Source organism: Anoplophora glabripennis, unplaced genomic scaffold (assembly GCF_000390285.2).
Source record: "Anoplophora glabripennis isolate ALB-LARVAE unplaced genomic scaffold, Agla_2.0 scaffold191, whole genome shotgun sequence".
Taxonomy (NCBI): domain Eukaryota; kingdom Metazoa; phylum Arthropoda; class Insecta; order Coleoptera; family Cerambycidae; genus Anoplophora; species Anoplophora glabripennis.
In genome coordinates, this window is record NW_019416357.1 from 277,506 (window position 1) to 291,364 (window position 13,859).

Genomic DNA, 13,859 nt, shown 5'->3' on the forward strand with positions numbered 1-13,859 from the left:
ATTTAAATGAACAGGTTCGGTTGCAGACAATGAAAAAACAGGCTAGCCTCGTACTGGCCGTTCAGCAGAAAATATTGCTGCCGTGATTAATAGTGTGACGGCAATTCCCGTAACTTCAGTGCGCCGTCGGTCACTGCAATTAACATTTCAAAAAAAACACATTGCGGTGGATTTTAAAAAAAGATCAGCATTGCATTCATTCGTTGATTGGATGCTGGAGAATCAACAAGTGAGCGGTGATTGTGCTAAGGAAATCATCTTTAGTGACGAGGCTCATTTCCTGAGTATGTGAGCAAGCTCTCGAATTTGGAGCAGATAATCCTCAGGTCATTCAAAAACGACAGTGTGGTGTGAATTTTCTGCTGCTGAGGCGATTGGTTCGTTCTTTTTTGAAAATGGGACTGGAAACGCAGATACGACACGTGAAACTATCCACTTGTTACGGCAGAAATTTAATGGACGACACATCTCACGTAATAGTGAAGTGACTTGGCCACCAAGATCATGCGATCTTACGCCACGCGACTTTTTCCTATGGGGATTCATACAGTCCAAAATTTATTCTGCTCAAATGAATACAATTCCAGAATTAAAAGCAGAAATTTGGAGAGTTATGAATGAAATTCAACCGCAGCTACGAAAAGAAGTCGAGTATGCCAAATTGGTCGCGGATGACATCTATCCCATATCCTCCATCATATTTAACGGCAATGTCTACTGTACAAAACCGTACTTATCTTATCAACTTCCACGTCACCTGTTACATGGGTGTTGTATAATAATGAAAAAGTAATATAAAAAAGAAAACGCCTAGGTGGGGCAATTCTGGAAGGAAGCCTAAAGAGTTGAACATAGGCAATTAAAGTGAGGACAGCGCGGAGCGAAAAGTAAGACAATCAGTGTAGTGTGAAAAATATAAAAGTAGTGGAAAATTAAGTGTTTAACCGGTATTAGTTAGCAGGTAATATTCTTTAAGTACTTTGTTGTTAATTGTTCTATGTAATCTTATGATTGTTATGGTTATAGTTGTTTCATGATAATAATTCTTTGTATGTTTAACTTCCATTGCTTTATGCTCAAGGGCATATATTTTTCTAAGGTAAAATTGTTATAATTATTAACGATTGCTCATTATTTATTTCATGTTAAAATATATATATTGTCGTGGGCGCCCAGATATTACAATAATGACTCCTTTGTTTCTCATCTAACTTGTTTTTGTCATGATTACGTTGTTAGTAAAATATAGATGTTTCATGATAATAATTCTGTACATGTTTAGCCTTCATTGTCTTACGCTCAGGGGCGTATATTTTTCTACTGTAAAATTGTTACAATTATTATTAAAGATTGTTCATTATTTATTACATGTTAAAATATGTATATATTGTCGTGACTGCCTAGATATTGCAATAGCAACTCCTTTGTTTCACATCTAACTTGTTTTATCATGACTACGTTGTTCTTTGATTTCTTGTGCTTACTTTATGTCATACGTCTATACGAGCCTAATTGAATTACTAACATTTTCGCCCGTGCGGAACGAATCTGGATTAAGCTCGATTGCCTCCCGTATTGGGACTCTAGTGTTAAGAAGGATCTTCCGAAATCTCAACTATAGCTGGATTGCCTCCCGTATGGGACTCCAGTACCTTCCGGCCCTGCCGGCTAACTAACACCAAACCTCTTCAGTTTTACTTGGAAGTTTGTATGACTAATATGGGGTAACAGATGACATTTAGTGACATATTAAATGAGACATGTCTTATTTATCATTAGCAAAGGATCTTAATTTATACTTTTGGTTAGCGGTTGTTTTGTATTTATATTTGGTGGTAAGAGCAACGATCGTGGGTTTCTCTGCCATGCTCTTTCCCCACAGGAGCTCTAGGTGAACCTGACACTCTCATTCTATGTTAAATGGTTGCTAATGTTTTTGTTGTTCTTTCTATTTGTCACATGTTTGATTTGAAGACTGTTGTACGTAAATAATAAAGTTGTGTATTTACTCTGCTTTTGTTTTATAAAATTAAACCATACATCCCCTCAAAAAAAAGTTAGTAGCCAGCGCCTTCCGGTCAATAAATAAAATAGATACATACAACGTAGGTACTGGCCACAACTACGTTTACTTATTTTTTTTTTTTCGATCGAACCTAAGATTGTTATACTACACTATCCTTTAAAAACATGTAAAAACTTTGCCAACTTTTTAATTAATAAAACCAATTTTCCTCATGTGAAATCCTGCGTTTCCTTTGGGTCACCCTTTATAACTGAAAATGGTTAAAATCAACATGCAGTGCATTCATGATGAAAGTAACAAATTTGTTTAAAATGCAGGTAATTATTTTGTGGAAAAACGCTCGGACATGTCGATTAGTATTTTTAGTATCTGATTTTTTGACATAATATAATTGTATACAGGGTGTCAAGAAGAACATATGTAATCATCATTGATTTTTTTTAATGAAACACCCTGTATATTATGCCATTTTTTAATTCTAAGATAAATTCTAAACACTTTTTGTATAACATACCATATCTCTAAAATCAGCGGTTTTCGTAATAATGGAGTTTGAAAATTGACATTTTGAAATACACACAAGTAATTAAATAAAATGTTTAAATTGAACAACCTTGAACATTTCTTTTTTTAAAACCACAAAAACAACCTGGTATGCCAATTTTATCTTAAATAAACAAAACAATTTTCTTTTTGTGACAACAAAAACCAAACTATCACCGACGTTTAGTTTGTCAGCGTCATTTTGTCAGTTTTACGTTTAATTTAAAAATGCACTTATCTGACAAAGAACGTATTGAAGTATTGAAAAATTGCTTTTGGAGACGGAGTGCATACTCAACAAAAAGTGTGTAATTTATTTAATGTAATTCATCCTGATCGACCTCCAGTTTACTAGATCTACCGTCACCAAAATTGAATTGAAATTTGCTGAGCACGGGCACGTTAGGAAGACCAACAGGAATATCAGAAGATTCTAAACTAAAGGTTTCACTAGAAACTGTAAATAATCTCCATGTGGCCGTTAGGACAATCTCCAGGAATTGTAATTTGTCATCGGGAACAGTGTCACAAATGCTCCGAAAAAATAAATATCATCCTTATAAGGTTCAATTGATACATGAACTACTAGAAGACGATTTTGACCGAAGAACGCAGTTTTGTGAGCAGATAATTGAGATGAATAGTCAAAACTTAGATTTCACTCGAAAGACTATTTTTTCTGATGAGGCTACTTTTGTTTTAAATGAACACGTAAACAGACAAAACTGCAGGTACAGGACAACTGAAAATTCTCCTTGGACACAAGTATATCACACACAGTATCGTCAAAAAATAAATGTTTGGGCAGGTATTGTCGAAAATCGAATTTTTCGAGCTTATTTTTTTGAAAAAAATTTAAATGGAGAACACGACTTAGACTTTCTTCAGTTTGAACGCATCCCTACTTTAGCTGTTGTATTTCTTAATCCACAAGATTCAGATATTCCTCATACTGACATATGGTTGCAACACCTCCTCATTTTACAATTGCAGTTCGACAATTTCTTGACTTAACTTTCCCTAATAAATAGATTGGACGCAGAGGTCCTATTGAGTAGCCACCAAGGTCACCTGATTTAACTCCTTTAGATTTTTACTTATGGAGTTATTTGAAATCTAAAGTTTATATGAATAGATCAAATAATCTTGATGACCTGAAAAATGTATTGAAGTAAACGGACAAAACATTGAACATTTATTATAAAGCAATTGTTATATAAATAATGTTTTATAGTTAAATATTATTTTTTTTCCATTTATCACATTCAAACGTCATTATTACGAAAACCGGTATGGTATGTTTATACAAAAAGTGCTTAGAATTTACCGTACAAATCAAAAAATGGCATAATATATAGGGTGTTCCATTAAAAAAAATCAGTGATGACTGCATATGTTTTTCTTGAGACACCCTGTATACAATTTCCTTAGGTAAAAAATTCGCAACTAAAAATACTAATCGAAGTGTCCGAGCGTTTTTCCACAAAATAATTACTTGAATTTTAAACGAATTTGTTCCTTTCATCATGAACGTACTGTAGAATGTGAGATTATTCACACAACAATAAAACAGAAAAAATCATTTCTGAGATTCAGACTACCAATTTTTTTGTATTTTTTCTTGTTTCTATGTGATTGTGTTCACGTAAACTTAAGCAATAAGTAGTTTTCAAAGTAAACCTCGTTACATCTGTTGAAAAAATATGATTATACCTGGTAGGATCAAAAAGTAGTAGAACTGAATTTCTGTAGCGCGGTGGAGGGTGGTCGGACCACGTGGGCGTGGTAATGGGGTGCCTTCCGAAGAGATTGATATTTTTTCCAGTCGCCTGCGGGCAAGCGGAGAGTAAGGACGTCGGTTTCCGTGAATCTCTGTTAAGAAGTGTCGTCGCGATCCAAGATGGAGAAAAATCTCGAGCAGCGCTACGCCATTAAATTCTGCTTCAAACTCGGGAAAACCGCGACGAAGACCCTAGGAATGATTTAAGGACACCTAGGGGGATGCTGCCATGAACCGCTCAACAATGTTCGAGTGGCATAAGCTGTTCCGGGAGGGGCGAGAGCTCGTCGAAGACGACCAGCGCGCCGGTCGCCCATCAACTTCAAGGATTGATGAAAATGTGGTCAAAGTGAAGGCGCTCCTGGACTCTGACCGGCGCACAAACATTCGTCTGATTGTTGATGAATTAGGGATTTAGTACGGTAGCGTCCAAAAAATTATTACCGAAGATTTGGCCATGCGAAAGATGTGCGCCAAGTTTGTGCCAAGAATCCTGAGCGATGAACAAAAAGTGAATCGTGTGCAAATTTCCCAGGAACTGTGTCCAAGAAAACCCAAATTTCCTTGACAATGTGATTGCCGGTGACGAAACGTGATGTTTCGAGTACGACCCGGAGACCAAACGCCAGAGCGCCGAGTGGCACACCAACAAGTCTCCGGGTCCGAAGAAAGTCAGAATGAGCAAGTCAAGGGTCAAATCCATGCTCATCTGCTTTTTTTACCGTCGCACAGTGGTCGGAATTCCGAAAAAGATGGACAAAAGTCGAAATTTCAAAGTCGTTGGTTTGCGTTAATACTTCAGAATATGCTAGAGAAGGAGTCATTGAGTAGTTCTTTAAAGTGACAGAGAGCTGGCCCATGTGTATAGACCACAGCAACTATCGGAAGTATGCTGCGACACATTAACATATTTCACTTGCCACTGACCCCTCGAAAGGCGGTGAATTGAAAATACGTGCAAATTTTTACTAGAGTGCGAATTGTTGTGTGCAATAGAGAGGGTGTTCCTGGAGTTAAGTAGAATACATTTGCGCATTTAGAACCTCATTTTTCGTAAGTTGCATGTTTTTATTGTTTTAACAAAAACCTCTTGCAATTTCCATCGATTTCAAATCACATCAATCGTAAATTATCGAAATAGTTGTGATCGCAAAAGATCCTGCACTATTGAAAGTTGGAAAATGCGGACAGGAGTGTCAATTTCATATATAAAAAGAGAAAACCACCGGATTTTTTCGGATTGGGGTTCTGAGTCATTTTTTGTGCCTGCATGTACGGCCGATTTACTATTGTAAGAGGCCTTAGTTATACAATAGCTAGCGTTTTAGTGTCTCTTCGTGTTCCAAACGAGCGTTTCTAATTCAAATGTTTTTTTTTATGAACATGCACCTTTTTCGTGTGCCATTTATCATATTTTTACAAGCTTTTATTTAACTTGCCTTGTTAGTATGGGTCATATTTTGCAACTGAATTTTAAAACAGTTTCCCCAACCGATTGAGCTGAAATTTTGCATACACGTTTAGTTTGGATGACAATGCATGGTTGCTAAATGACGTTTAAATCCAATATGGTGGACTCCCAAAGATGGCGGACCAGTTATTTCTTGTGCACCCCATGATGTGGGTATCAAATGAAAGGATTTGCTGAGAAGAATACGAAAATAAAATGAAGAAAATTATAGATGAACTTATTATATATGATCTTTTAATTCATAATTTATCATTTTCGACAGGATCAGGCACCAATAAAATTACGTGAATGAAAAAATAAATTTTTCGATTTTTGAAAAGAAAATTCCAAGAGAATTTAGAAACGCAAATCATCATTTTAGATCAACCTTTTTAAAAAGGTGCAAGATAGATGAAAATGGGAAAAGCTTTTCAACCGAAGCTATGGATAATATTTTCATGCTCTGACGGTTATGTGACAGGTGATGACGATGCGAATGACTCATGTGTATTAGAATTAGCTAAATAATTAGAATAAGCTTTATAACAAGAATAAGCTTCAATAGTATTTAGAAATTATTTCGTTCGAAATGACGAATTCATTCCAAATACATATCGCAGATATTTACCTTTACTTACTTTATTAATAATAATTAATTACCTCGAAAACCTCAAACTTCGATCTTACATACGTTTTACGCGACCTCAATACCAGAGGCACTCGAAATTTCAATTAGATTCAATAAATTAACGTGATATATCGGCCATTTTGTATCAGCCATCTTGAATTTGAGATTTTTGGCTGCAAATTCGGCTTTAGCGACCTGAAAAACATAAAGTCCCCACTTTTGGTGATGATGCAAGCCTTTTTGGACTTTTGTCCAGCTTTTTCGGATTTCCGACCACTGTGCGTCGTGGTGTGGTTCACAGGGAGTTTGTGCCCCCTAGACAAACTGTGAATGCCAGATTTTACGTGTACGTGCTTGACAGGTTGCACAAACGCGTCCTCCGCGTGCGACCAGACATCGCCAATTCTTGGAAGCTGCACCACGACTAGTGATGGGTCGTTATTCCAATAACGTTATTTTGGAACGTTATTTTATTGGAACGTTCCAGAACGTGACCAAATTCTCTTGTAACGCGTTACTGAGGAACGAACGTGCGACTGCGAAGTAGATAGAACATAGAACAAGCAAACAACTAACAAGTATGCAATGCGTTGTTTTGGCGTTGTACGGCTGTAACCGTCAGGTGTCGTATTTATTTTATAACCACAAAAAGAAACATAAACTGAAATTAAAACGTTTTACATTATGCAAGTATTGGAATGTAGAAAATAATAATAATGTAAGGCTATGTAGACATTAATTTTATTTATGAAGGTGAAAACTGCAGATTGCTATTTATACATATTGTATTAATACAATGAATATTATAAAAATGAACTTTATACTAAGGAAGCAAAAGAAAACAAAAAATATGAGTACAAATAGAAGTTCCAAATATTTTGGCAAAAAGAATATCGGTTGTCAACGCATCCAAATAATAAAACTTACATAGTTACTATTGTTACATTACACATCATAGCCCATTCAAATCAGCCACGATGTCGCAGAACGCACTCGGTGTCAAACTGTCAAATTTCCAGAAGTAACCTCGTTCCAAAATAACGTTATTTTAGAACGTTATTCTTTTGCAACTTCTTCCTCTTTCCTCGGCTCAAGCGGGACCTCAAGGGAAACCGATACAGCTCCGTAGAAGACGTCAAAGAAGGCGTACGCGCAGTGGGAATCGCGTTATACGCGTTGTGTCGGAGCACAAGGGTGCTATTTCGAGGACTACTAAAGATTTGTACCGATTAGTTCAATAAAAAAATTTAAATTAAATCAGTCCTACTACTATTTGATCCTACACCTCGTAAAATAGCATTTTGCACTGGGCTGTCTACATAACAGTGTCATTATAAGTTAGGCTTGTAATTATTTTCAACCAAATTTGAAATTACTGCAGGTATAATCATTTCAGGTATTATAAAAAAAAATAAAAAATATATGAAAAGCAATCTCTATGTGTCAAAAACAAGACAAGAACGTATCCATGTTGGTAGAAGCATATTGTCTAATTTTTGAATGAGAAATCTTCATACGAGATCACTTATGGATTAAACTAATAAAAAGAACTAGATGCAGATATAAAGTAATTTTATACATATTTTATTTAAGATCCAAAATTCTCTAGATAAATTTGAGGCACTTGTTAATGAAATTTAAAAATGTTTTGGTCCAAAACTATTTTTGGAGAAAAAATTAAAGAAATTTGAATTATAGTATCAAGAAAAGAATCACCGAAAAAAATATAAATTCAACTATATGTTCTACACATTTTAATTCTACTTTTAATAAGCCGATGTCCATCAATTTATTCGTTGTTGAAAATTGAAACCAATCAATTACTTAGAATAATTGTGTTACAGTAAACTTACCGAATCTTAGGGTTAAATTAACTTGATTGGGCCATTGGATTCCTTCTCTCATTGTTTCTGATTGCCACCAAGTAGGATTGTCGGAGTGAATAACATCTGTTAGATATCTGGCGTGGTGTTGATTTGGGTAACAAATTTCACAAGATTTCCTAATTCCAGTAACGCCAGTTTGAACACAATATTCTATGGGTCCGTTTTCCCCGCATGTATTAGTGGCCTCCATTAGAACGGTAAAGGCAGCATTTTCGAATTCAGGTATACACCTCTGAAATAAATTTAATTCGTTAGTATTTTTTGGTCATATAAAACCTTCAGAAATAGGAAATTTAATTTTTAAATTCTTCATTTTAATACAATTTTTATGTACATAAAATTTACCTACACCGGATGTAGAAGAAATAGTGTAACAAGCTTCGAAAGCTCGTCAAAATAAAAAAGTATACGAGGCATATCTACAAAGTACGAATCTTCAATTTAAAAAAAATCGAAACGGTAATACACTGTAAAAAAATTTCACTCAATATTACTCAATAATGTATCAATTTTCATCTATTAGTATGAGTACAACTGAGTGAAACTATTGCATCAGGAAGTTTTACTCAAATCCGAGTTACTGCTAAATATCAATTGATTGACTTTTGACTCTGTTCTGAGTAGATAAAACCAATTTAGAGTTGACTTTTTCTCTAGTATGATTTAAATTTAACTTTTTACTCTGACTTGGATTTTAATTAACTAAATATTGAGTGCAAAAATAAATCACTCATAAATAATTAATTAGGATATACAGTGTTGAAATTAATTAGACGCTATTCAGCATGTTCTGCAAATGATGAACTTGGTTTGGAGTGGTTTTGCACCACTTTATATTTTCTTGAAATTTTAATTTAAATATTATTGTCATAAACTACTAAACATTCATGGTGGTTTCAACACAGAGTTGTTTTAGAGACAATAATTTAGGTCTCGATTGGTTCAATGGTCGGATAAATAAATTGCCATAACCTGTATTGTACGTTACAAATACATAATTATAAATAACAATTTAACTATCCGTATATTTAACCAAATTTTAATTGAGACTTAATATATTGTCTTTAATTGTAATTAAATCACTGCATTTAAATACAATTTTCACTATAATAACCAGATAAACCGATACTTGTCCAACTCCAAAGCACACCGTATGCCATACTGCCATCCACAACGCCACGGTCACAAGATCGCCTAATGGGACGATGGGAACAGACAAAGACAATGCATCTAGATATGAAAAAGGGTGGGATCACTCAGTAATGAGGACATTTACTCTGATTTAGGTACAAGTGCACCAAATACGAGTTTACGTGAAGAATTTATTTATATATTTGAGTGAAAGTACTCAGTTTTAGTGTAAATACAATCACAAATGAGTAAAATTATCAAAATGACCAATAATGAGTGAAAATGTAGCTACTCAATAATTTCACTCAATGGATTCACTCCAAACCTTTATTGCTTTCACTCACACCCATTTTTTTACAGTGTATATTTATGAAAAATTTACATATTCAGAAAGATACATCAGACATCTTCAACCTGAATGCACTTTGTAAGCCGCGCGATGAGCTTTGTGAGACCTGCGTCCTCATTGTGGATAGAAAACCTTTTTGCACCTATAAACACCTTCAAAGAAGAGTAAAGATGAATATCAGAAGGGTCTAGGTCAGGGCTGTGAGCGGGGTGGTTGATGAAGTTCGAACCAAATGAATCCAGTAGTTGCTTTATGGCGTTGGCTGTGTGGGGACGTGCATTGTTCCCCCCTGGGTAAAATGTCAATGAGGAGAATCCCTTTATACGAACCCGAAACACAAATGCAATATTTTTCTCCTTTGTTCATGATGAACATTCGTTCTGCCAGCTTTATACTCACGACACCATTATATAATCCTTTTTATTGCAGTCTTCTTAGAGTCTGCATTAGGCATATAAAATTATTTTCAGAATAAATTGTGCATCCAAGATTTTGTGAAAAAAAAAAAAAATAAGTGTATCAAGAGTAGTGACTATAAATTAGATAAAGAGTGCGCTATTAATTTTTATATCTAAGCAAACTTGTATCAAAAAATTAAGAATAATTTTTAATAATAATAAACATTTTTATATATTAACATATATGTATAAAAACATAATTATTCCTTAATTTTTGAAAAATATATTTTATAAGTTTATTATAAGTGCACGGTTTCAATAATTCAATGTGCAGCCAACTTAAATTTCTAGTCAAACTTACTTTTGTGTGAGATAGCATGTTTTTACTTAAAGATCTGAGCTAGCATGTTTTCCAAGCTTAATTTGAGGTAGCATGTTTTCCAAGTACAATTTTAGATAGCATGTTTTCGTAGTAGCGCGTCGATTTATATATTTGGTAGTATAAAATACAAGGCTATGGTTTTTCATATTGTTTTGCACTAACATGCAAGATGCGTTCTTTGATATTAAGCTTGGAATTAACCCCTTAGTAGAGGTAGGTGTGGATTTAATTTGCATATATTTCTTATCCTCTCTACTTCACCCTATTTTAGGGGATATTTTATGCTTAAATCTAATTACAAAAGATTCTCAAAGTGGCGAACATTGTTTTCAATACATTTTTTTATTCTTTCGTTAAAATTTTGTCTGACACTGAATATACTTCTTTGTTGGTCTCTGATAATGTTAACAGATTCTTGTATTTTTGCCCACAGCTCTTCTCGAGTATATGTAACATCTTTATAAACTAAAGATTTAACGTTACCCCAGAAATAAAAATCTAGGGGATTTAAATCAGGGCTACGCGCAGGCCAAGGCACTTCGCTGCCGCGACCAATCCGATGGTTTCGAAAACTTATGTCAAGATGTTCTCTTACTGGCCGGGAGTAATGTGCGGGAGCACCATCATGCATAAACCAAAAGGTTTGCCATAAATTTAAATAATTTTCCCCATTAAGTGGACGCGATAACACAAATGGTCCCAAAATGTTATCGGAAAGTATTCCACACCAAATATTTATTGAGAATTCATGCTGAAAATGTTGTTCTCGTGGCAAGTGAGGATTTTCCAGTTCCCAGGAATGGCTATTTCTAAAATTAAATACACCGCGCCGGGTAAATGTAGCTTCGTCCGTAAACAATATTTTATTATAAAATGTAGGGTCAGCATTTTGTTGCCGACGAAGAAACTGTGCGAACCGAAATCTACCAGGAGGATCTTGTAGCATCAACCGTTGAACCGGACGAAAATGGTAAGGATACAATTTTTCTTTATGGAGTATTCTGAAGACGGAAGGCTAACTTACACCAGTAGCTGATGAAATTCGGCGTGTGCTTGTGTGTGTGTTTTCGGCAATTCGCACTAAAATATCCTCTTCTTACTCCGCTACTAATACTTTAGGCCTTCCAACGTCTCGTTTAGGGTGAAATGATCCCCTTTCTCCTAATCTGTCGTACAACGTCTTGAAAAGCTTGTGGTTAGGTTGTCTGTTATTTGGATATAACTCCAAGTACCTCGCTGCTGCATGACGACCACAATAATTTTCTTGGGCATACACACATACCATGTTTCTCATTTCAACAAACGAATAATCATTATGACGCGGCATTTTAATGAAAAAAATCACAAACGAAGAAGAACTAAACTGTCTAGTATTTATAAGTTGCTTAGAATTGACATAAATAATACATGACATTTCATTGACAGCGGCCTACTTCATTTAAGTCATCTTATTTAAAGGCGTACGTTCAAACAAATAATTTTGTAAAGAAATAGTAAATCGTTCTTATTTCGAAAACGGTTAAGTTTATCGATTTTTAACAGGTATATCTTTTTTATTTAGAATTGAACGTAGCTTAATAATTTCTCATTGGAAATTCAGATTTTTGAAGGACAAAAAAGTTTGACATATGTTTACTCAGACGGAACACTACAACTAGCGCATCCTAGATGTGATTGCAAAATAGTTACCTTTTCCGTAATTACCACCTCAGAAAACGTAGGTGTACAAACTTTCAAGACAATCCGTTCAAAGATGCTCAAGATATTTAAAAAAATCGAAAATATTTTTAAATTTTAACACCCTGTAGATCGAAAAGGAGCAACATTCGGATAAGGCATATTTGGCTTAATTGCTCTATTTTGAGGTCAGCAACATGACCTTAAGCTCTGTCCCATTATTAATTAATCACCCTGTATATTCTTCATCTAAATCGTCGCATTTTCTTCATTTTTTGTCCCTACACTTTTTTCGTATCGTTTAGTGACAAAATTGATTTTTTAACAAATATATTTTTTTGATTTTATTGTACTTAATCTTTTAATTTCTTCCTCAGAGAACATGCTACGTACGTCCCAAAAAAGAAAAATTGCTGGCAGTATTAAAACTGCAAGAATTTTTCGATCAATTTTATAAGATTTTCCAAAAATTAACCTCTAAAAAAGTTGTGGCACCCACATTATAATTTGTAATTTCCAGAGTTATAATTTCCAAATAAAATCGTTTTGGGACCTAGATTTAAGAAGTATAATGTTACCTAGGTATGCTATGAATAACGAGTTAAAATATAATTATTTTTTGTTTGTTATTTGGACAAATACTGTATGTACATAGTTTCATAGCCTTCAGCTTTTTCAAAAAGTAAAAGTTAAGTTCAATTTAACTATTATCATGGCCACTAACACAAATACCGAAATAGCTAATATAGTTCATGTTGATGGCTTTGCCGACGGAAATTGTGCTGAATGATAATCCTAATCATCTGATTCCGAATCCAAAAACATTCAAAAACATTTGTCAGCGAATGAAGAGAATGCAATGGAGCATATGAAGACATATTCAAAATGGGTCTAATGTTTAGTGTTTCGTTCGTGCTTATTTGTGACTCAAAAATCAACATAGCAAACACCAAACCTTGTGATATTTAAATTTGGTGTCTTTTCATTACCATTCTGGTTCACTGTTTCGTCAATCTCTTCTAGAATGTTGAGGCTCGTAAATCACACAAAAATTGTTAAAATTAGAAATGTTCACTAAGGTACACAAATAACATGTTAATATAAGCCATATTGGACGGTCTGTATATGAATACAATGCCTGCTACGGAACTTAGAAGCTATATTTGGTAGCTGGGAACTGTCTACTAGCATATTATTTACAGTACGGGACGTATCGTGAGCGACCATGAAGTTGGATCTTTTGCGATGACCTGGAACTGTTGCCTTGATTTGTCGAAATTTGAAATTATAGCGATATTTGGCAGTTTGTTCTTGGCCTCCCATGTAACATAGTACATCAAGGGTATCTAAATAAACTACTACGTTATTTGTTAAAAAAAATTGGACGGCAAACAGCTTGAAACCAAGCAAGCTTAATAGTTGATGCTCTACATAGGTTGAGAATTACTTATAATTTAAATTCGTACCTGTTTCAGTTTAACAAATTAGAATTGGAACACCCTGTATCTAAGTAAGAGCCATTTGACAGTCAATTAGATGTTATGTAATACAATGCCAGCTGGTAATAAAAAAGTGTATGTTATGGAATATTGTCATCATAAATAATAAT

General features: G+C 34.5%; 1 protein-coding gene across 1 annotated transcript in view; it reads right to left on the reverse strand.

Moving 5' to 3' along the window:
* The window catches only part of LOC108905811 (laminin subunit gamma-1), an 85,756-nt gene that overhangs the window by 57,018 nt on the left and 14,879 nt on the right, over positions 1–13,859 (reverse strand). The window contains exon 2 of the mRNA XM_018708836.1: positions 8,281–8,545. Within this exon, the coding sequence (XP_018564352.1) occupies positions 8,281–8,545 (265 nt within the window). The remainder of the gene's footprint in view (positions 1–8,280; positions 8,546–13,859) is intronic.